Below are 22,625 nucleotides of genomic sequence, written 5' to 3' on the forward strand. Positions count from 1 at the left end.
AACAACAACAACAACAATAATATTAATAATTAGTAAAATTATTACATTCTCCAATAACTGATTTAATATTATTTGCATGTATGCAGAGCAGAATTCCCAAATAAGTGAAGACAGAACATAATAATAATATAAAATTACAAAAATTAGTTAAAGTAATTAGGAATAGTAGCAACTATTTTGGATCTAATCTGGATGGTTTTATTTTAGTTTAAATTTATTAGTTTGTTTAAAAAGGGTCATAATTATAGGAGAAATTGTCCACACTGATATATCATTAACTCCCCCCTCAAAATTCACTTATTTTACTCCTTTTACTTTGCATCTTTTAGATTCACACACCTTACAACTATGGTCCCTAAATTGTCATAGTTTTACTCTTCTGTTCCTAAATTTTAATTTTTAACAATGGCATCCCTAAACTCAACTGCGGGTTGCACCATTATTTTAATTTTTTTTTTTTTTTCCTCCCTTTGTGTGCGTGTGTGAGTGTGTTTTAGAGGCCTTAAATTGTGCACATATTCACTGCATCTCTCCTCTTTCATTCGTATTGATAATAATAATAATAATAATAATAATAATAATAATAATAATAATAATAATAATAATAATAATAATAATAATAAATACAAAAATTAAAAAAAATACAAAAAACAAAATCAAAACTTCATTGTAAGAGAAAAAAGGGTGCAAAATGACCCAAATTACCACTCAAATTCAGGCCATGTGCATCGCACGTCAATTTTGTGAGAATTTGGATAGAAAATATTAAAAAAGACTAATAGGGTAATTATTATTATTATTATTAATGATTGGGACTAACGGTGTAAGTAGATTTGAGTTTACGATTGCAATCATTAAAAAATAAAGTTTATCAATTGGAATGTAAATCATGACATAGTTTAGGAACCATAACTGCCAACATCTCAAATAATTATCAATATGTGTTATATTGATTTTAAAAAAAAAAAAATTTTGTACCACAACATAATATTGTAAATATCATTAAAAAAAAATGGACAAACTAAATATTAATGGCTAAAAAATATGTAATTTAACTCAAAAAACAGAAGATAAATAAGGCAAACAATTAATACATGTCATCTAACAATATTCTTAAACAATTAAAAAAAGCCAAAGAAACTAATGAAAAATAGGACAAGGAAATATGATAAAGAGAGAACCGTACCTAGACTTCACCTAATTAGCCTTGGGTATAAGTTGTATTATATTTTTGCTTTTCTTTTTATCTTTGGTGATGAAAAAACAAGAAAGAAAATTCGTCGTATCGAGGAGAAGAAGAACACGGAGAGAGATAAGTAGGGAAGTGAAAAAGCACAGCTTTGCAAAGGAAGCTGAAAAGATTTGATATGTTAAAATGACAACATTATATATTTTTAATAAAAAAAAAAGCTACAAAGTATACATGCGGGGCAAAATTATGAAATTATTTATAAAAAAAACTAATAAATATTAGGTATGTAGTTAAAATTTTAAATGTCAGCATGCTGCAGAGTTGCCCTATATATATATATATATATACACACACATATATGTATATATATTTATTGAATATATGATTTTATATCTTATTATTTATACAAATCTAAATATATTATGAAACAAATAACTTTTTTCTTTTTCTTAAAAGAATAAAAATAAAATTAATTTGTTAATAATAATAAAACCAAAACCTTGTTGAATTAGGAATTTGACACAAATTTGATAATTAAGAGAACTCTCTATAAGAAGAACTAAGAAAATAATGAAGAATAAATATGCACGGAATTTGGTTTAATTTCTTAAATTTGCGTGGATCATGATCGAAGAAGAAATAAAATATGATATATCTCTCTTATTATTATTATTTTTTTTTCTTTCTTGAAATGACCTTCTCAATATTGAAATGTTTGGTAAAAAATAGAAATACATATGTATAGCTCATTGTCACGGGCCTAACTTTTTCAATACTCCCGTGCGGCACTTAGCACCTCCCTTGCTAAGTAAGCCTTGCTCACAAGCTATCAAAATGCGGAAGCTAAGAGTAAGAGAGTAGGAAGTAGGAGAGTTTGAGAGAATGTGGAGAATACTTGTATTGCTAGAATTCTTGGATCTTGGATATCTTACAAATAAGTGTCCAACCCTTTATATAGAGGGCTTGGCATATAGGAAGGTTCTAGATATGTACACATGTCACCTATCTAGTTAGGGTTCTAGATTATTCTAGGGTTATGTACAAGATATTTACATGGAGTATTCTAGAGAGATTCCAATCTACATTAGTCTAGGTTTCTCTTGAATCTTCTAGAATATTCCGGGCTTCTCTAGGATCTTCATGGAGAGTGTAGAGTCTTCCAGTTAAACCTCAAGGGTTTTACTCCTTTTGTACGGGACGTGACACTCTCCCCCACCTAAACTCGCGACGCCCTCGTCGCGCCTTCTTCCTTACCCGTCGAATGTGATATTTGAGTCGCCATTGTGTATCTTTGTGCTCCCCACTTACTTCACCATCCGGCAGGTTCTTCTCTTTCACCAAGTATTTGGGGTAGTTTGGCACGCCTCTATGTTGAACGACTCGATCTGCAGGTGTGGCTTCAACACTCTTTTTGGGTGAAGTCACTATCATCGAGGGTGCCCCTTTTGACTTACCTTTCACTAGGGCCTCCGTGCCCCCTTTCCTTACGATGGGAAGTGACTCTTCATAGCGTTGTGCCTTCCCGTCACGCACCTTATGTAGTGCCTTGTTTTGTTGAGGTGATGGTTTGGCCAAATTCCCTTCCATAGCCTCTACGTGCTTTCTCTCGTCGTCTCCATGACTTGAAGCCAATGCACACAAGCTCCCTTGTCCCAGCTCCTTTGGCACATCTTGTACCTTAGGAGATGTCTTGGCATGGCTCAGGGCATCCTTGCTAGGCTCTTGGGCAGCAACCAGGTTGATTTGCTCCTCCTTCTCAATCTGCAGTGCCGACAAAACTTTAGCCTCCCGCTTGCTAGCTTGTTCCGTAGGCACCATGCACGTCGTTCCCCCATCCATGATGCATAACTTGTTAGCAAATGGGAGTGGGAAAGCCTTTACTTGGTTGAAGAATTCCATGCCAAGGACAACCTTGTAGTCATCCATGGACACAACCGTTAGGTTCAATTGGCCATCCCAGTCTCCGATGGTGGTTTTCACGCCTCTAGCAACTCCTTGGAGAGGCTTCGCGTCGGAATTTACCGCTTTTAAGGAGCCCCTTTCTTTTGTTGCCTTAATCCCAAGCCTTTGTGCCTCCTCCACCGATAGGAAATTATGTGAGGCACCCGTGTCCACCAATGCCTTGGTGGGCACTCCATTGAGTTTTACCTCCACGAACATTAGGCCACCCCTCTTTGTCTCCTTAGGAGCAGCCTTGATAGCATTCAACAATTGTAAGGAACCTATAATAGTTCCTTCCTCTTGCTTATCCTCGTATTGGGTAGTCATGGCATTCAAAGCCTTCCTCTTCGGACAATCCCTAACCCAATGCTGTCCATCACATAAGAAACAAGAGTTTTTGGGTTTGGAAGCATCCTTACCTTTTCTTGGCGGCTTCCACCTTGAGCTTTTTGGCTTATGTGCACTTTCTTCCCTTTCATCCTCTTTGGACCTACTATGTTCTCCCCCACCTTTTCCATGGTTGTCTTTCCATTCCTTTGGCTTTGGAGAGTCTCTTTGGTTGGAGTAGTCAATGAAGCCCTCGGCGTACGCAATGGCACTAGCCAAATCTTGTACTCCACGCCTTTTCAACTCCGTCTTTGCCCAGGGTTGTAGTCCATCCATGAAGTAGAAAAGGGAGTCTTTGTCCGATAGTTCCGGGATCTCCAGCACCAAGTTGGTGAACTCCTTGATGTATTCCCGGATATGGCCCACTTGCTTGAGTCGTCGAAAGCGACTCCTTACTTCATCTTCGACATTCTCCGGATAGAATTGCCTTTTGAGATCCTTTTTAAAATCATCAAAAGTATGAAAAGTGCACGTACCTCGCTGAATGTCACTATGCCTCCTTCTCCACCATAGCATTGCCGTGTCGCTAAGGTAGAGAGTGGCAGTCCTAATCTTTGAACCATCATCCACAATGCCCATTGCTTCAAAGTATTGCTCCAAGCCCCAAAGGAAATTCTCGAGCTCCCTAGCATTCCTTGCCCCGGAGTAGGACTTGGGCTTTGGTACATCGATTCGTGGCCCATCGCGGATGGTGGTTGTCCTCGACGCCACCGCCTTCTTGCAAAGAGCCCAATCACCCCGCATATCCTCCATTTGGGTGCGGATGGCATCCGATTCTCTCTTCAACATGGCACGAAGGTCTGCTACCTCCCCCATGCATTGGTCGCGTGTCGCGCGGAGCTCCCTCCTTAAGGCATCGTCCAGCCCATTGAGTAACCCTCTCACGGCTTGGTTGATGGCAATGTCCTCCGACTCTAGCCCATCTAGGCGACCCTCCAGCGCCTCAAACCGTTCCTGTACTCGAGCAGCATGTTCCTCCAAGTGTAACTCTACGCCAGTCATCACATCCTTGGACTTGGACTTATGCCTCTGCTTCCCCGCATTGGGGTTGCGTTGCTCTTCATGACCTCGCACATCGGTAGCTCCCTCCACATTGATGGTAACCTCCGAGCTAGCCATGTTGCCTACTTCCACGTTACACCAACGATATGCTTAAGCAGCAATTGGCTCTGATACCAACTGTCACAGGCCTAACTTTTCTAACACTCCCGTGCGGCACTTAGCACCTCCCTTGCTAAGTAAGCCTTGCTCACAAGCTATGCATCATGGATGGGGGAACGACGTGCATGGTGCCTACGGAACAAGCTAGCAAGCGGGAGGCTAAAGTTTTGTCGGCACTACAGGTTGAAAAGGAGGAGCAAATCAACCTGGTTGCTGCCCAAGAGCCTAGCAAGGATGCCCTGAGCCATGCCAAGACATCTCCTAAGGTACAAGATGTGCCAAAGGAGCCGGGACAAGGGAGCTTGTGTGCATTGGCTTCAAGTCGTGGAGACGACGAGAGAAGGCACGTAGAGGCTATGGAAGGGAATTTGGCCAAACCATCACCTCAACAAAACAATGCACTACATAAGGTGCGTGACGGGAAGGCACAACGCTATGAAGAGTCACTTCCCATCGTAAGGAAAGGGGGCACGGAGGCCCTAGTGAAAGGTAAGTCAAAAGGGGCACCCTCGATGATAGTGAATTCACCCAACAAGAGTGTTGAAGCCACACCTGCAGATCGAGTCGTTCAACATAGAGGCGTGCCAAACTACCCCAAATACTTGGTGAAAGGGAAGAACCTGCCGGATGGTGAAGTAAGTGGGGAGCACAAAGATACACAACGGCGACTCAAATATCACATTCGACGGGCAAGGAAGAAGGCGCGACGAGGGCGTCGCGAGTTTAGGTGGGGGAGAGTGTCATATCCCGTGCAAAAGGAGTAAAACCCTTGAGGTTTAACTGGAAGACTCTACACTCTCCATGAAGATCCTAGAGAAGCCCGGAATATTCTAGAAGATTCAAGAGAAACCTAGACTAATGTAGATTGGAATCTCTCTAGAATACTCCATGTAAATATCTTGTACATAACCCTAGAATAATCTAGAACCCTAACTAGATAGGTGACATGTGTACATATCTAGAACCTTCCTACATGCCAAGCCCTCTATATAAAGGGTTGGACACTCATTTGTAAGATATCCAAGATCCAAGAATTCTAGCAATACAAGTATTCTCCACATTCTCTCAAACTCTCCTACTTCCTACTCTCTTACTCTTAGCTTCCGCATTTTGATAGCTTGTGAGCAAGGCTTACTTAGCAAGGGAGGTGCTAAGTGCCGCACGGGAGTGTTGGAAAAGTTAGGCCCGTGACATCATGCATACATAAATACATACATACATGCATACATATATATAAGCTTATGGTAAAATAAAAAACACAACGTCTATATATTAATTAATTATGATATATAAGAAGAATAGTACATTAAATTCATTTATTTTTTCTTTTGATACACTATAATTAAATTTATAACACAAAACCTATCTGCTTTCTTCTTTTAAAAAATAAAAATTATTATATTAAAATCGACGTTGTTAAATTAGAATCTGATACAAATTTGATAATTACTAGGACTCCATATAAACATAGTATAAAAATCAGTCTCAGAAACAAACACACATGCACATTAGAATCTGATTTCAACTCTCCAACTTCTATAGAAAGAAAGCCAAGATAAAACAATATATATAAAGAGTAAGACCAACCCTCCACTTGAAAAATATTTGCATAAATTTTTGGAAGATCCATCTACCGATCAAGAGAATTTCTATGCGCACAAACCATCTTCAAGGTAATTGTTTCAATGTAATTTCAGTAGCATATTTTTTATTAGTTAATCCTACATTCTTTTAAAAGTCATAATAAATAAAAAAACAAATTTAGTATTATATTTTCCTATATTCTTTGAAAATACCTGCATATTCATATACTAGGTTGTATGTGATTTAACCTATCAAGATAGTGCTAAGTAAATATTTTTTACGGGGTTTTGCAGGATGATGAATATGATGAACAATCTTTATGGGAATATTGGGATGAAATTAGGGGTGGGATATAGGTTCATACCAACGGACAAAGAAGTGGTATTCTTCTTGTACGATAAGTTGCATGGGAGATCAGAAAACCTGCATGGATATCCATTGATGGAGTACGATCTTTATGGGTTGGAGGAACCTTGGCAAGTATGGAACAGGTTTGGAGGTGACCGCAGAAAGGGTGAGGATCTTTACTTCTTCACCAAGTTAAAGAAGGTGAACTCCAATGGCTGTCAGATTAATCGTAGGGTGGGTTCAAATGATACGTGGTCAGCTGCATACTCAGAAGACATCGAAACTCGTATTGGTTGTGTTTCTGTTGCTGCTCACAAAACACATCTTAGATACGAAAAGTACGAAAAGCAAGGATGTCCCGGACATGGTGCATGGATCATGCATGAGTTCAGTCTTGATAATTATAATGAATACATGTTATGTCGATTGAGAAAGAAGAATGAAAATAAGAGAAAGATAAGCAAAGATAATGATGATGATGATGATGAGGGGAGGCAAAGTAAGAAAGCAAGAATAATATTATCTGATGCTGAGAAAGAGATATTGTTAAAGAAATATTTAGATTCTTTATGGAACCAGCAGGAAGTACAAGTACAAATACAAGTACAAGTGGAAGAACAGCAAAGAGACACCAACAGTGAGAGAAGTATTCTGAAGAATAATAATAATTATAATAATGATGATGATGATAGTGATAATTGTGAGAATAATCTAATAAGCTTGGATGAAATATTAGCATGTGATAAGTTTGATAATGAATATGAAATTTTACCGTATGATCATCAGTTCAAGAATAATGAAAAAGATAAAAATGGAATGATAGTTATTAAGAATAACAATTCTACTGCATTGGAGTATAAAGAAAAAGAATATCAAGAACAAGTGTTGGACCAAATAAATATTAGAAAACCATCATCATCAGATGGTGGTAATGATGGTACAGATCAAGAATTTCATGAGAATATATCGTCATGGACTGTGTCTTTTGCGGAAGAGCTAAAACAAAACCATCAAACAATGGTTGCTGACACCAACGACCTCAATGGGCTACTTGATTTTTGTTTGGATGACAGTATTTGAGACATCAACGACTTTGATTATCCACTGCCTGATCTTGTTTTCGATGACGATATTTGGGACATGATCAACAACTAACCAACCATGCATATTGCCGCAACGACCATTTTCTAACTAGGATTTTGATTGAATAGTTTTGGAGAATTCTTTATGTACTCAAATTATATGCTTTATTTGCATGTTTGTTTGTTTGTTTATAATGACAACCTGGAGCAACAAAGTGGATGTAGCTCTCATATTGAGGATAAACTATTATAGATCTGATGTGTTATTGTTTAATTTCAACTTTATTTTTACTACTATAGTAATTTTAATCTGATTTAGGTATTATCATAAATGGTCATTTGCTATGAGTTTGATAATATACTTGATAATTTTATGAGTAATGTATACTATTTCTATAGACTAAAAAAACTAGAGTAAAATAAGATTTTAATAGGTGATCTGCAAATAAACTTTTGTGAATCAAGACACTGCTTGAAGATGTGGCAGACCTAATCTTTGCTAGATGCTGCAACAACACACCTATGACAAACATTAGTTTGTGTACATGTGCTTTGAAAAAGAAGGATTAATTAAATGACCAATAGGATTTTATACAAACAGCCAAATATATATATATATATATATATATATATATATTTTAACGCCTACCTATATCAGAGCTTCGTTGCATTTTAGGATCACTCTATATATATATATACACGGAGAGAGAGAGAGAGAGAATTTGATTACTCAGAAAAAAGGTGATCAAGAAACAAACATGTAGAAGTTGGTTAAATTGCTTAAAATTGATCAAGAAGAAAAGAAACAAGAAAATAATCAAGAACAACCATGCGTGGAATTTTTTCACCCAAAAAAAAAAAAAATGCATGATGAAATTTGTTTAATTCCTTAAACTTGTGTGGCTCATGAAACTTGTGTGGCTCATGACCGAGAAGAACGAAAATATGCTAATATTGAAGTGTTTGGTGAAAAATAGAAATCATATATATTGCTTATACATGTATATTAATATGTATATACAAGCTTATAGTAAAATAAAATAAAACATCTATATATTAATTAATTATGATACATAAGAAGAATGGTACATTATTAATCAGCCTTCTTTAATTCACTTTATTATTTTTTTCTTTAATACACTATATATAATTAAATTTATAACAAATTTCTATGAAAGTTTATCTACTTTCTTCCTTTAAAAAAAAATGGAAATTACTAGATTGATAAAAAAAAATGGAACAGGGCAAGAATAGTATTATGTGAAGCAGAGAAGGGGATACTGTTAAAAGAAATATTTTGATTCTTTATAAAACCAGCAGGAAGTATAAACAGAAAAGCCGCAACAAGAAGTAGAACAACACAGAGATGACACTAACAATGAGACTAGTATTTGGAGGAAAGAGTAATAATACTCTTTAACACTAATTATGGGGATGTAATAAGCTTGGATGGAATGTGTAATCAGTATGTTTCGAGGAAGATCTTAGAGGAAACCATCAAGAAATGGTGGAAGCTGACACCAACCAAACTTCCGTCTGCAGCTGCTTGATGATTAATTTCTTTTCAACCAGGATACTTGGGACGACAACAACTAAAAATTGCAATAAGTATTGCAAAATCATTTAAAGCATAGTGAATGGTTAAGTACCATTATAGAGCTACATATAATTGCAATTAGAAAAAAATTTTACCTTCAAAGTTAAGAGTTAAGACACATTTTTTATTGAAGAAAAATATTGTTTTAAACAACCATCCATTACCAAACTGAGAGAGTTGAAAATTTTAATTAAACTAGTCACCAAAGTAGTATGGGGGGAACAAATGTCTAGAGGATGGTAGAGAGACAAATACTAGACAAAAATGTATCTCAAGCACCCAAGGAAGGGGCAGATCAAATACTAGACAAGTGGAGCTGCTTCAAGTTTAAGAAAGTTTGAAATCAAATGTCATCCCAACATTGAAGCCATGGCAATCACTCCTTTTTTCCTTTTCTTTTGTTTTGGGTAAAGCCATGGCAACCACTCCTACCTTAAGACAAAGAGACTACCAAAATAATGTTCAGAAGTTTTTCTATGGCTTTCAATAACGGTACCTGTTCCTGTCCCGATCCCAGTCCCTGTCCCTTTCCCTTTCCCTATCCCTTCCATAATCTCTATCCCTGTCATAATCATAATCACGGTCTCGGTCTCGATCTCGATCTCGATCTCTTCCCCTGTCCCTTTCTCTGCTTCGACTCCGATGCCTATCCCTATCAACTCGTTCTTTGTTCTTGATGCTCTCCCTATCATCCCGTTCCCTTCCTCTGTCTCTACTTCTCTCTCTCCCATCTCTTTCAATTACACCTGTGGAAGTATTTGTAAACAAAAGTTTAAGCAGGCATTAGAAATGGCAATTAATATGACCAAGACAGCAATAAAGGTCCTATATGATGTTCTTAAACCCTGAATGTCTGAACATATAAGATACAAATGACATGGTCTAGCCGGTTATTAAAAATGTGTATTACTAACAGTGCTAAAGATAAGGAAAAAAAAAATGAATGCATAAAGGGAGGCTCTAGTTTACAAAATGATTTTTGCATTTACAATCAACCACAGCAGCACATAATCTAGACATATATTCAAAATAAAAGGCAGAGAACATAAAGCCATATATCAGCTGAATCACGAAAATGTAAACCATAATCAGCTGAATCACAAAAATGCTTTCTACTCTGGAAAACAAGAAATACATGCCCATGTAGTTTTGCATATTATGAGCCAACTGGTAGAGCCAATGAACCAAGATAGCCCATAATGAGCCAAAACTTCTCGATTCCTGCTCTTACTAATTCTCATTGTTCTGCATTGTTGAGTGTTGATGCATAAAGAGGGAAAATACCTAGTTCCTCCACTTGCCATCCAGCACGTCCAGCACCTGGAAGTGTCCTTCCAGCTTCAGCTTGCTGCATTTTGGCACGAAATTTTTTCTTGAGGTTGCCAAACTCATCATACATCTCTCCATCATCCTGGGATTACCAAAGAGTTGCTATCAAACTAAAAGAAGGATAATGAAACTTAATCAAATCCAGGTGTTAGCTCTTACCTCTTCAGCCTCTCGCCGCCGACGTTTTGTTTCCTCTAGTTCTTCTTCATCAAGCTCTTTGTAACCTCCGCCACGTCCTCCTCTGCACATAAACTTAAGTCTTAAGTACAATAGCTTATATTCATGTCATAAGGCTCACACCTCAAAGTTATGTTAAAACTGAAGGTACAGAACAAAAAGGAAAAAAAAAATTTAAAAAATAAAAAAAAAAATCTCCTCATCCCTCTAAATAATAACAAAAAAAAGAAGAGGAAACCGGACTAAATACAACTTGAAGAGAACATAGTAGATAAACTTGGGAAAAGTAAAATATGAATACATGTTTATTTTGAAAGAAAAGAGAATATCAAATTTTGAGAACAAATCAGCAGTAGTAACAATGTGGACTGCTGCAAAGTGCAACAGAGATATGTTCCCGACTGTTTACTTGGAAAAATGCACAGAATAAGTAGGCACAATACCTTATGCTATTGCATTATTTAATAGGTAGTTTTAATGATAAATATCCTTTTCTTACAGTCAATTCAAGAATATACAAGAGGCATTATTTCAAAAGTTTACATAGTCAATTTTCTGTTTTAAGCACATTTTGATAACTGATATTAACTATAATAAGCCTAAAAGATCAATAGTTAAGTATGCTGCAAAGTTCTCTGGTTGTCTTATTAGATTACACCATTTGGTCCCAGAAGGCTTTAATTGTTAACTTGTCAAAAAAAAGCACTTTGATTGTTAATTTGTCAAAAAAAAGCAATGTACACAGGACACCATACCTTACGCCACCTTCATTATGACCAGGTTTATTTGTGTTGCATATGTTGCACTTTGTACGCTTTGCCCAATTGATATTGCCACACCTAATACAATAAAGCACAGGGAAGAAGCAACATGAATGATAGCATGTTCAACTGAACTCATAGCATATTATGTAAAGTATTTGATCAAAAGATGTACATAAACATGTTAATATATTTCTGTAATGGAGGAAACTTCAAGACAGAAGATATACTTTATTCAGCACATTAGTACAGGACCAAAGTTATGAAACTTTCCCCTGCAGAATGTCGAAACACAAACTAGGATAGAATGTAAAAGGTGAGAATATGGTGTACCACATCTACAGAAAGTGTCATGCCCAAAGAAACCAGTATATCTGAAACCCCACAAATCATTAACCTAAAATTCTCTCATACAGCATTCCTACAAGCGCACTAGGAAAGATTATGTTGAACCACGACTACCCCAGCCTTGGAAGGTGGGAAACACCAATGGCTCAACTTTAAAAGTTCAGAACAGGTAAGGTTGATCTAAATATATGCTCTATTTGTAGGAGTTGTGTTGTCATATAATTTCTAGGTAATTTCACATTTTTCTCACCCAAACAATGGCGTATATAAAATGCATGACAGAATCGGACTGAAATTGACGATTAAATTTTAGGGGGAGGACTTGAAAATACAATACACACGAATACACAAAAAAATCACCACATAAGTAGCACTTAATACACAGTCTTACATTGGACAAGGCCAATCATTAGGACCAAAAAGTCCTCCAGTAGGAGCACCAACTGTACCACGGGCATGGCCCCCAGAGTCACTGCCACGACCTCTGCCCCGGCCACCACCCCATGCACCACCACCAGATGCCCCAACAGGGCGAGCACTTCCACAGCGGTTGCAGACACCACGAAATGCAAAATTTACATTGGAACAACTGCCATAATAATACACTATGAGAATCCATTTATCAAAGAATCCTTATAAAGAAAAAAGAAATGCTGCACAAAAGAGCAAGAAAGAGCTGCTCACCAATCTCACATCACAGACCTTGTATTCGGACACAGCCAATCTCCCTCTTGTTGCCATGTTTTTCCAGAAGCATCACCTCGACCTCTACCTCCACCATCACCCCCATTCATATCCTCAGGATTTTCTTCTGGTACAACATAATTAGCAACAACAATCGGCTCTCCTCCTGAGTTTTTTGATTCTGCTATAAAAACCCCAATGTTGTTACCATGAAAGTCCTTGTTATTAAACCAATCAACAGCAGCATATGCAGCATGTGGATCCTCATATGTTACTGTAGCATCTCCCTTTGGCTCATTTGTTATTTTATCCCGATAAAGCCAAATCTTAGGCCGGCCTGTTCGCTTGTCTTTCTATACAATAACAAAATGTTAAATACAGATTTCTTTAACAATATGCACGTGGAAAAAAGTACCAAAGATCATAAAACAAGGATAAAGTGCAATTTATAATAATACCTGTTCAAACTCCCTACCTTTAGCAACCCAATGGTGCCAAAATATTCTGCCAACATGGTTTCATCAGTTCCATGTGGCAAGTTGCAAACATATATAGACCCAATTGAAGGAGTTCCTTTTCCCAAATCGCTCGCCATTGCTCTCCAACTTCATGAAACTGAAGCAAATCAAAACTTAAAATGCTGTAAAAAAAAAAATATATATATATATATATATATATATATATATTATTATTTAGTTGAATTCAAAAGCACAAAAAGAATTTTAAAAATATACCATTTAGTATAGCATAGAAATCCTAAAAACAACAGCAGCCATATACAGAGAGAGAGAGAGAGAAAGAAAGGGGAGAAATAAACTACATCGCTACACATTTGGTCAACATACATGAAGTTAACATCCCTTTTATTTGGTAGTGGAAGAGACATTACAAGTCCAAATCAAGCAAAACCAAACAACTCATATCGCCACTTCTCCTGCCGAAATTTGATGCATGTCAAAGATTCCAAACAGTTACATTTGTATTATATCTTTATTTCAGACACTTGACAAAAAATATGCCAGTATATATTCAGCACAGTGGATATGTTGGCACATATGTTCTCAAATACGCTTAACAGTTATATTTTAACCCTTGTAGTTGGTTCTATGTGTTATTCATCCTCATACTGCCAATTTCAACAAACTTGACACTTAAAATTTTGCTTTTGTTATGTAGTAAATCCTTCACGCAACCATAACATATTGCAAATGGAAATAAGAAACATTACTTGCAAATAAAAAATTTTATAATGTAATTTATTCTGTTACAATTTTCTTTGAAACTAACAATATTTCCATGAATTTGCTTAATTCTCATGTGTTATTAATTTTTGTTTTGAATAATTTCTTTAATTTTCGTATAACTTTTCTTCACCTGACCACCAATGGAATAGCTTATTGCTTCACAGATCTTCGCATAAACCCACGACAAGAGGTGATTAGGAAAGACAGAAAATACATGGTTTATGGTCAGATTCAATGAAAAGCAAACAGGACTGATTAATTTGCCTAACTCCTTAACAGAGTCTTTCCTATAGGACAATAAAACAGCAGCAATTAAAACCTTTAGGAAAGGGGTAATAAGACCTTACAGCCCCCAACTATCAAATTATTATTGTTGTTGTTATGAATTTATATTTTTACTTAAGTTTTTTTTTTTTATATATATAAAATAAAATAAAATAAAAAAGTACATATTAGTGCAATGATACATCAAATCCAAAACCTGCACACTGCAATCCATCGTTGACAACAACATAAATTTGAAGTAACCAAATACATTATTCAACTAAAAAAAAATTCTCAAATTACATTACACCAATGGCTTCATTTACAGACTCTTACACAGCACCCATTAAAATTCAGACGCAGATCTCATAGATCTAGCTCAAAGAATGGAATGAATAACTGAAATTCGAAGGGGAAAAAAATGAAAAAGGAAAAAAGAAATGACAAAATTTATCACATAAAAAAAAATAAAATAAAAAAAATCAAAGAAGAAGAAAGAAACCGTAACCCTATCGTCTTCCCCAAACCATACACACTGCTTTTTAAGCTAGAGCATGCCCTTTCACTGCATTAAAAAAAACCATGGATTTTCCAAATCCCAAAGTCGGCAAAACACCCTTTATAGTGAGGAGAAAGAGACATATTACCTTTTTATCAAATCTCTGAAATTTTCCTTAATTTCGCCACCTCTAACCAAACACCTTCTCAACCCTAACCCTCAATCTATTTACTTCTCTTTTTCCTATTTTCCTCTTTGGTTTTTATTTTTATTTATTTATTTATTTATTTTTTGGGGAAATGGTTTTTTCTATTATTTTTTTAAACGTAAAATTTATTAATTGGGCTTCCTTAAGAGCCCTGTCTTATGTTTGGGCTTCTCTACTTCGGTTTCGGCTTCTATTTGTGATAGACTTTGGGCCAACACCCAATTAGGTCGGATGTGCTGGATACACAGTTCGAACACGTCAAAACCAAATTAAAATTAAGGATAATTGCTTCTTCTTTTTTTTTATTATAACAATTTTTTTCCAATACTGCTTTTAGAAATTTTGACTTTTCAATCATAAATATAAATGGTATTTTACTATTTATATTTTATTTAGATTGTATATTAGGTTTTTAAATTTAAAATGTTCCATATGATATCCTAAATTTAAGGATAATTGCTTTTTTTATTATTATTATAACAATTTTTCTTCAATTATGTTTTCTAGAAATTTTGACTATTCAATCATAAATATAAATGGTATTTTATTCAGATTATATATTGGACTTTTAAATTTAAAATGTTTCATGTGACATTCTGTATTTATAATCTGTTTCACATTAATTCAAAATCCAAATTGACTAACACAAAATTTAAAATTTAAAAAAATTTATTCGCTTTTTTGAATTTATAAAGGAAAAATTGATTATGATCAAACTCATCAACTTTTTAAATTTTGTGTAAATTAGACTAATATAAAACAAATCTATATTTCTCTAATTGATTTAGAGAGGTACTCCCATACCAATTAAAAAAGATATCTAAATTATTTTATTTTTGCAAAATTACAAACAATATCAATGAAAATTGTAAAATTGATAACAAAAAATCGATAATCTTTAGTCTTTACTCCTTAGTTAATTAATTTAATTTAAATATAATTAATTTTTAAAATCATATATTGCGGTTATATATACTTACACGTTGCACACGGAAAGTCAATGTAAACGTTTTAATCTTAATGGTTTTTATACTGGCATGATGGTACCCATGACCCCTTGATTTGAACTAAAAGAAGTTTACCAAGCATGGGAAAAACTTTATAAGTAAATTCGAATCACCGAATCCATGTATGGAGTCATATCAGTGATATTCTTCAGTTTTTTGGATAGTTGTTCTCTATTATCGCCTTTTTTTTGTTTTATTTGCTATATTCACTCAACTTTTCTTATAATTCATGCTTTTTTAAAGCGGACGAGGTAGCTTGACAAAGTGAAAAGCAGTAAAAATTACCAGATAATTCCAATAGGATAGGATTTATTGTAATGATTTGTTTGGAACTAATTATGATTCTTGGAGCCTCTAAAAGTAAACACTATCGCCCAAATCTATGACAAATTGTCATTCTATAGAACGTGACTGTCATAGTTATTGGTGGTGATTTGAAATCAAAAGCTTTTCCTTGAGCAATTCTCAGGAAACAAACAAACCGAACACAGTAGACAATGCAATGTTCTTCTGCAAAAGCAACACTCGTATTCCTTTTTCAAAACATCTACATATTCATATGTCCACAAACAAATAAGCTTATCAAATTCCCCAAAGTTTACCATCAATGACATCCTGGACCAGAAAAATTTTGTAGGAGAAGACCCAATTTCCTATTTGCTAGCATCAATGATATAGAAATGAGGGAAGGGGAGAGGAGCTTGGAGGAAAAAAATATATATATATGGACAGACAAACGTTGTTTCTTTATACAAAGAGATATTGATTATGGAAAATGATTTCTACATTTACAGGGGCTATATGTATATATAGAATATATATATATTTATAGCGACTGTACTCTATCCACACTGTTGGATGTTGGATGATTGTGAAGCAGCAAGGAGAGCTGCTCCGATGCCGGATCCATCTTCTGTAACCTTGAGAAAAACATGTTGGGAAACTTCTTCCCCTAAAATTTCATTCAAGGCTTCATGCAAGTACTCCCTAAACATTGTATAGCTTGTATACAAACCCCCTTCAACGGCAACAACTGTTCTTCTAATTCTATTATCGCTTCTACTTCTCCCAGGTGTTTTGCCACCACTCCCATCCCGCCCAATCTTCTTTAAGATTCCTGCTATACCAGCAGCTGCCAACCGAGCAGCCCTGCGGGTAACCACATCACATACCTTAACCACAAGCTTTCGGACCTTTAAAGGAGCATGAGGAATCTGAAAACACCCAGACCCGCCCAAAAAAAAAAAAAAAACTCAGATAACCAGATAGGCTACTGCTTTCATGTATACTATCTTATAGCATAGAAAAATGGGGGAATATTTATCCAGAGCTAATTACCTCCAGGATGTCACTTAAAATTCTTCCAACTTCTGTCAACTCAGGAGAGTCGTCCTCATGCATTGCAGCCATCAATGGCGTCCTGAGAATAAAATAAATAATGGAAACGATTAAGTCTGTTGCAATTTTAGAAAAAGTTAAATGAATTGATATACTTCAAAGGTCACTAAAATTGTCCCAAGAACATTATATTATCATTCATCTCAATGTTTAAGGATTCAGGTGCAAAGTCAACTTTTATCATTTTTATTCAAGACCAAAAGAAAAAGTGACCGTACATATCCTATCCCCAACATTAGAAAATGAAGCTTACCACCAAAAATAGTTATTACGACCTATTAACTATCTTCATTGTGTTAGGGTTTATTTTCTGCTCTTTCTTTTTCACCCTTTTTAATAGAACACTTAAACATTATTTGAAAGAAAGAAATGAGAACCCCATAAAACAGACAAAAAGGTTTCTTCCTTTCCCTTTAAGATTCAGAGATAGATAGAAACTCAATCTTGTATGCAAACCTATATATATCTAACTGGTCTTGTGACCCAATCCTTCTAACCCCTTCCTCAATACGTATGGCCCAATTTTTGTCCATTATTCAAGGAAAATACATCTGAGGAGGAGTAAGAACCGTCTCTATCTACTGTGTTACCTTAAAATACATAGTTGGACCAACATCCACCCAGCTTAGGTTTTCCAAGTTGATGATAACTTAACACAAAAAATAAATACCTAAAGCAGCATAACTTCACTAAGAATGCAGATAGACTAAAGCAGTATAAACTTCAAAAACATATTGACAAGACATCCATTTTCTTAAGACAAAAAAGCAAAGCAATCTCTCTCCCTCAGCTATATTATCTCTTCACTTCCTAATAAGCACATAAATATACAGTGAAATTTTGGAGCACTAATTTGCAGTCTTTTTTTCTTTTTTTTTTTTTTTTTTTTTTTTTTTGTAGGAACCGAATCTAGAATCTATGGACTATCACTATCAAACACTGTACATTAACTGCTACACATCTTAACAGCCAAGCAAACCAAAAACATTAGAAATCAGTTTGAGGCCGTCGTAGCAATACAAATGAACTGTTTTTTTATCATCTTTTTAGCTATGTTCAAGTGGAGACAAAAGTGAACACCATAGAAACCATATCCATTGATCTCAACCAAAAAATTAAAATAATATAAAAGACATATAAAATGAAAACTATTTCTCAATGGTTGTTTAAGAAATTCCAAACATTAGGTACTCATGTTGCACGTTTGTGAAAAAACATTTTCACTTAGGGGACAGCAACAGAAGTGAATCACTGTAGGAGAAAAATAGGAAGGATCTCATCTGTTTGCAACTTTATGCATAGCTGAGAAATAGAAGCTAGTGCTATATGCGAGCGCACACACACACACACTACATATATATATATATATATATATATAGAGAGAGAGAGAGAGAGGGAGGGAGAAGGGAACATACCTCAAAATAAAGGGCATTGACAACTTGGAAGAAACAGGTCCAAAAATATCTGCCTCTTCTGACATTCTGAGAATCACTCTCCTTACAATGTCACCCAGATACATTCCTGATATCATTTTCTCAAAACCCTGCACCAAATTCGTTAACAATGTAAGATTCCATTTGAAACCAAGCAATAAAAAGATCAAGTAAAACCTAACCTGATAGTTTGGATTAGGGCTATCAGCATCTAAATCAATGTCATATGTGGTTCTTGGTAAATGAGCTGACCAAAAGTTTCCCCATTCCATGTTGACAACCTAATCAACAGAAGATTATTTGGAAAAATAAGTCAAACAGAAACTAAAACAAAAATAAAAATTCATTTTCCAAGAACGGAAATTAGATAATGTTTGAAGGGAGACCAAAGAGAGGATACCATGCCTCCGGAAGTTGTAAGAAGCCCTTGACACTTTATGATAGCATCTGTCCGCTCCATATAACAGGCATTTGTGCCTGTTCCAATTATCACTGCAGCAACAGTGTCTGCATCATGATAATGCCCAAGAGCTAACGTTCCAACAGAGTCATTAACCTACATTAGAATAATAGGCATATATAACACTCCAACTTATGCAAAGATAGTTGTGAAGTTGACAACATGCATGCAGATACAGACAATGCATCATGCTCATACACATTAATGGATCTACACATGAATATATCCAAGTCAAATATAGAGATAATCTTCTAACAAAAAACATGTTCACATAATTGCAATATGTATATATTATGTATTAATACAGCAGGCACCCATAACAGACTGAAGAAGGTGCCCATAAACGGTTTGAAATCATCAACACTACTGACCCTTAAACAATAGGTACAAAAACCTCTAGTTTGCAGAAAGATACTCCAATACCATTTGAGCAATTATAATATATCTGTATCAAACAAATAAAATCAAACTTCCCCTTGCAAAAAATCCACGTTTCTTTTACATTTTTTCATCAATGGTGAACTTACTACACATCGATCATCTAAGCATGGCTAAGTAGCCATACTCTTATCCTGATTTATCACTTTATAGTGAGAAGTAAGTGCTTTCATACCAACGCTGCCACCTTCATATTCAGGCCCTTTCTGGTCATTGCTTGCTCTAGACATCCTGAAACCTCCATCCCAACCTGAAATATTTTTTACCAATATATATCAGGAGAGCGATAGCCAAGTTGAGTAAATATCAAAACCACAATAAAAAAATTCAGGCTGCACAGAATTCGCTATAATTAGCCATAGGTTTCATGTATAGCAAATCATCATCCCAGGAACTGGATTTCAATTGAGTAAATATCATAGTCCTAAGCAAAAACAAGACTTCTATAATACTATCAGACAGTCTAGAACATCGCCATATGCTCAGCATCAGCAGGTAAAAACATTTTTCTATGAAACATGTTATTGGCTTTCACAAAGTTCCCTATAATAATTGAGTTTTGCCAAGTAACTAACCATGTCTCTAATAGCAAATCCCTTTGTCCATTTGATTAAAGTGCCTGATGATACTGAAATTTGTTTCACTGGAAAAGAGAACGTAAATCCAAGTTCCCTTCTTCTATCCACTGAACTCTCAGCATCACCTTCTTGATCAACAAATTCCTTCAATGACGAAGCAATGAAATCAAAGAGATCCTGCAGGTAACAGAAACACATTAGTCTGCATCACCAAAAAAAAAAAAAAAAAAAAAAAAAAAAAAAAAAACCTGCAAGATTTGAAGATATGGTAAACAATGGTTGATTTTGGGATCCATAAATTCAGTTACCTCACTTGTGCTGGTCATCAAATGTTGAGGAATGGGTTGTCGTTTCACATCATTATCCAGTATGGAAGACCTTCCACCTCCTAGCTGGACCCGCAAGACCCTAAAATTAGTACCCCCAAGATCTAGTGCATAATAAGTTCCCTTTTCACTCCTGACCCAAAGATGTTGAAAAGAAAAATCAACCTCAAATTACTGACTATAACGTATTGAAGAATGAAAGTTCTAAACATACCATAATCAATATGCAAGTGTGACTCGATAACCTAAACTACACTAGTGCTACAACATACTAACAACAGTGAGACACTGACACAATCATACACAGTACCATTGCCAGAAATGCTAGCATTTCTACCAGTCATGAGCATCAGTATTTCCTAGTATCAAACCATCAAGAAAGAAACCACGATATGCAATAAAGTCAAATTTCCAATCTTTAATAGAATTAGAACTTTCTTGGGGAATCACATTGCACCTCCTAAACAGTCAAAATAAGATATGTAACAACAAAGAAAATCAGCAGATTCTCTTTGTGGAATCTTAATACAGCATCTGTGGAACAATTCAACCACATTTACACTCGTACGAAAATAGAAAGGAATGGAAGAAAGAACCTTTAAGATTCTATAAACCATATTTATATAAGTATTCAAGCAAAATATTCCTAAATAAATTAGTGAAATTATTGATTCATTCAAAATGCCAAATTTCAAAATGGTAGATAACATTATAAAGATATTATAATTAAAAAGTGAACAGCTTCAAAATCATCCCATTTTTAAAAACCATGTAACAGTATCATCTAGAAGAAAGAACCCAACAGAGAAATAACAAATTATTAAATCAAGAAAAAACAGAAGCGGACACAAAATTTCACAATACCAAAAAAGCAGTATCTTTAAATCAATAAGTACGTAGATATACAGAACTACCCCATAAAATATAATACTTAAAAGAACGTAATGTGCATAAAATCAATCGCAAAACTACAACCCAAAAAGGAAAAAAAAAAGGGAAGACAACAGTAATGGAACACAAATGTCAATCAAGAATCAAAGGAACACAAAACAAGAAGACGATAACAAGTACTAACTGTATCAAAAATAGTAAAATGATCACAAGCCATACGCTGAACAGAACATATACATGGAACAAATTTCAAATTATGTTTCTTCGAATAAAGACAATCAAACAAAAACTCAAAAACAAAGATACAATAAACCAAGGAGGAAAAAAAAAAAAAAAAAAAAACACGAATCAAGAAACAAAAAAGGTTATCCCAGAAACACCCATTTGATAAAAAAGAAAGTAGAGAGAATCGAATACGATTACCCATTGGGGAGAGTATCGACGAAGGTGAGCAACATTTTGAGCTTGGAACCACCTTCGGAGGCCAGCCCAGCGTGCATCTCCACCGCCATCGCATCCACTACCTGCCTCAACCTTCCAAACGTAGTCTCGCAATTGTCTTCAAGCTCTCTCAACACCCCAACTACTCTCCTCCACTTCCTCTTACTCCTCACTCTCCGTCCCACCACCACCGCCGCCACCGCACACGCCGCTACCGCCACGCCCACCGCCACTCCCACCACCACCCTCCCCATCTACTCTTCTCCAACCCCCACGATCAATCACACCATCAAACGCCACCGTCCTACCTTCCTATTCACCAAACGACGCCGTCTCACCATAAACGCCCTCTCTTTTCTTATCCTCTGGTTACTAGCCTTTTTTTTCTTTCTTTTTTTCTCTTTTTTTTTTTTCCAACGGTCCAAAAACGCAAGCCGAAAAAACTTTTACCCTTGATTCAAGATTACTCCAGCCGCTCAACGGGAGTTCAACCGGACTAGTCTCCGGTCGTTTTCCCGGCCGAAGTCGCCGGAAAAGTGTTGTAGATGACCCGCTCGATAAAAGGCTTGTGTGCGTGTGAGAGAGAGAGAGAGAGCGAGAGAGAGCGGTCCCTGCGCACAGGCAATGTTGGAAAGCAAACTGCTGGATACTTATACAAGATTTCGAAAAGACAAATTTGCCCTTGTAGATTTATGAAAATGCCGGATTTGTTACAGTATCTGCGGCGATTTTCTACCGTATATGAAATTAGATTTTTGAAGGTGAATAGGAAATTTTTTTCTAGTTTTTACTTTTTATGGGGTCGGTGAATAGGTTCGCAATTGCCACTGGCTTTTGCATTTAATTA

General features: G+C 35.6%; 2 protein-coding genes across 4 annotated transcripts; both read right to left on the reverse strand.

Annotated features, from left to right (window-relative positions):
• Window positions 1-9,395: 9,395 nt before the first annotated feature.
• On the reverse strand, window positions 9,396-14,896 carry LOC125419906 (transcription initiation factor TFIID subunit 15). Of its 2 annotated transcripts, none has more exons than XM_048466435.2 (8): window positions 14,747-14,896; window positions 13,067-13,206; window positions 12,610-12,944; window positions 12,299-12,496; window positions 11,554-11,637; window positions 10,781-10,862; window positions 10,577-10,703; window positions 9,396-10,038 (listed from the first exon to the last, which is right to left on the reverse strand). In XM_048466435.2, exons 2-8 carry the CDS (start codon window positions 13,184-13,186, stop codon window positions 9,776-9,778), a joined length of 1,209 nt encoding a protein of 402 aa, XP_048322392.2. In that variant the 5' UTR covers window positions 13,187-13,206; window positions 14,747-14,896; the 3' UTR covers window positions 9,396-9,775. The 2 variants fall into 2 exon arrangements, with proteins under 2 accessions (XP_048322392.2, XP_048322393.2); XM_048466436.2 differs by having other exon boundaries at window positions 13,067-13,231; window positions 14,747-14,887.
• Window positions 14,897-16,514: 1,618 nt separating this feature from the next.
• Window positions 16,515-22,415, reverse strand: LOC125419907 (hexokinase-3). Of its 2 annotated transcripts, none has more exons than XM_016018332.4 (9): window positions 21,761-22,415; window positions 20,429-20,579; window positions 20,118-20,297; window positions 19,718-19,792; window positions 19,045-19,200; window positions 18,827-18,925; window positions 18,627-18,754; window positions 17,152-17,233; window positions 16,515-17,027 (listed from the first exon to the last, which is right to left on the reverse strand). In XM_016018332.4, exons 1-9 carry the CDS (start codon window positions 22,030-22,032, stop codon window positions 16,656-16,658), a joined length of 1,515 nt encoding a protein of 504 aa, XP_015873818.3. In that variant the 5' UTR covers window positions 22,033-22,415; the 3' UTR covers window positions 16,515-16,655. The 2 variants fall into 2 exon arrangements, with proteins under 2 accessions (XP_015873818.3, XP_015873819.1); XM_016018333.4 differs by having other exon boundaries at window positions 16,732-16,962.
• Window positions 22,416-22,625: the final 210 nt, after the last annotated feature.

This window comes from Ziziphus jujuba, chromosome 10, assembly GCF_031755915.1.
Source record: "Ziziphus jujuba cultivar Dongzao chromosome 10, ASM3175591v1".
NCBI lineage: Eukaryota > Viridiplantae > Streptophyta > Magnoliopsida > Rosales > Rhamnaceae > Ziziphus > Ziziphus jujuba.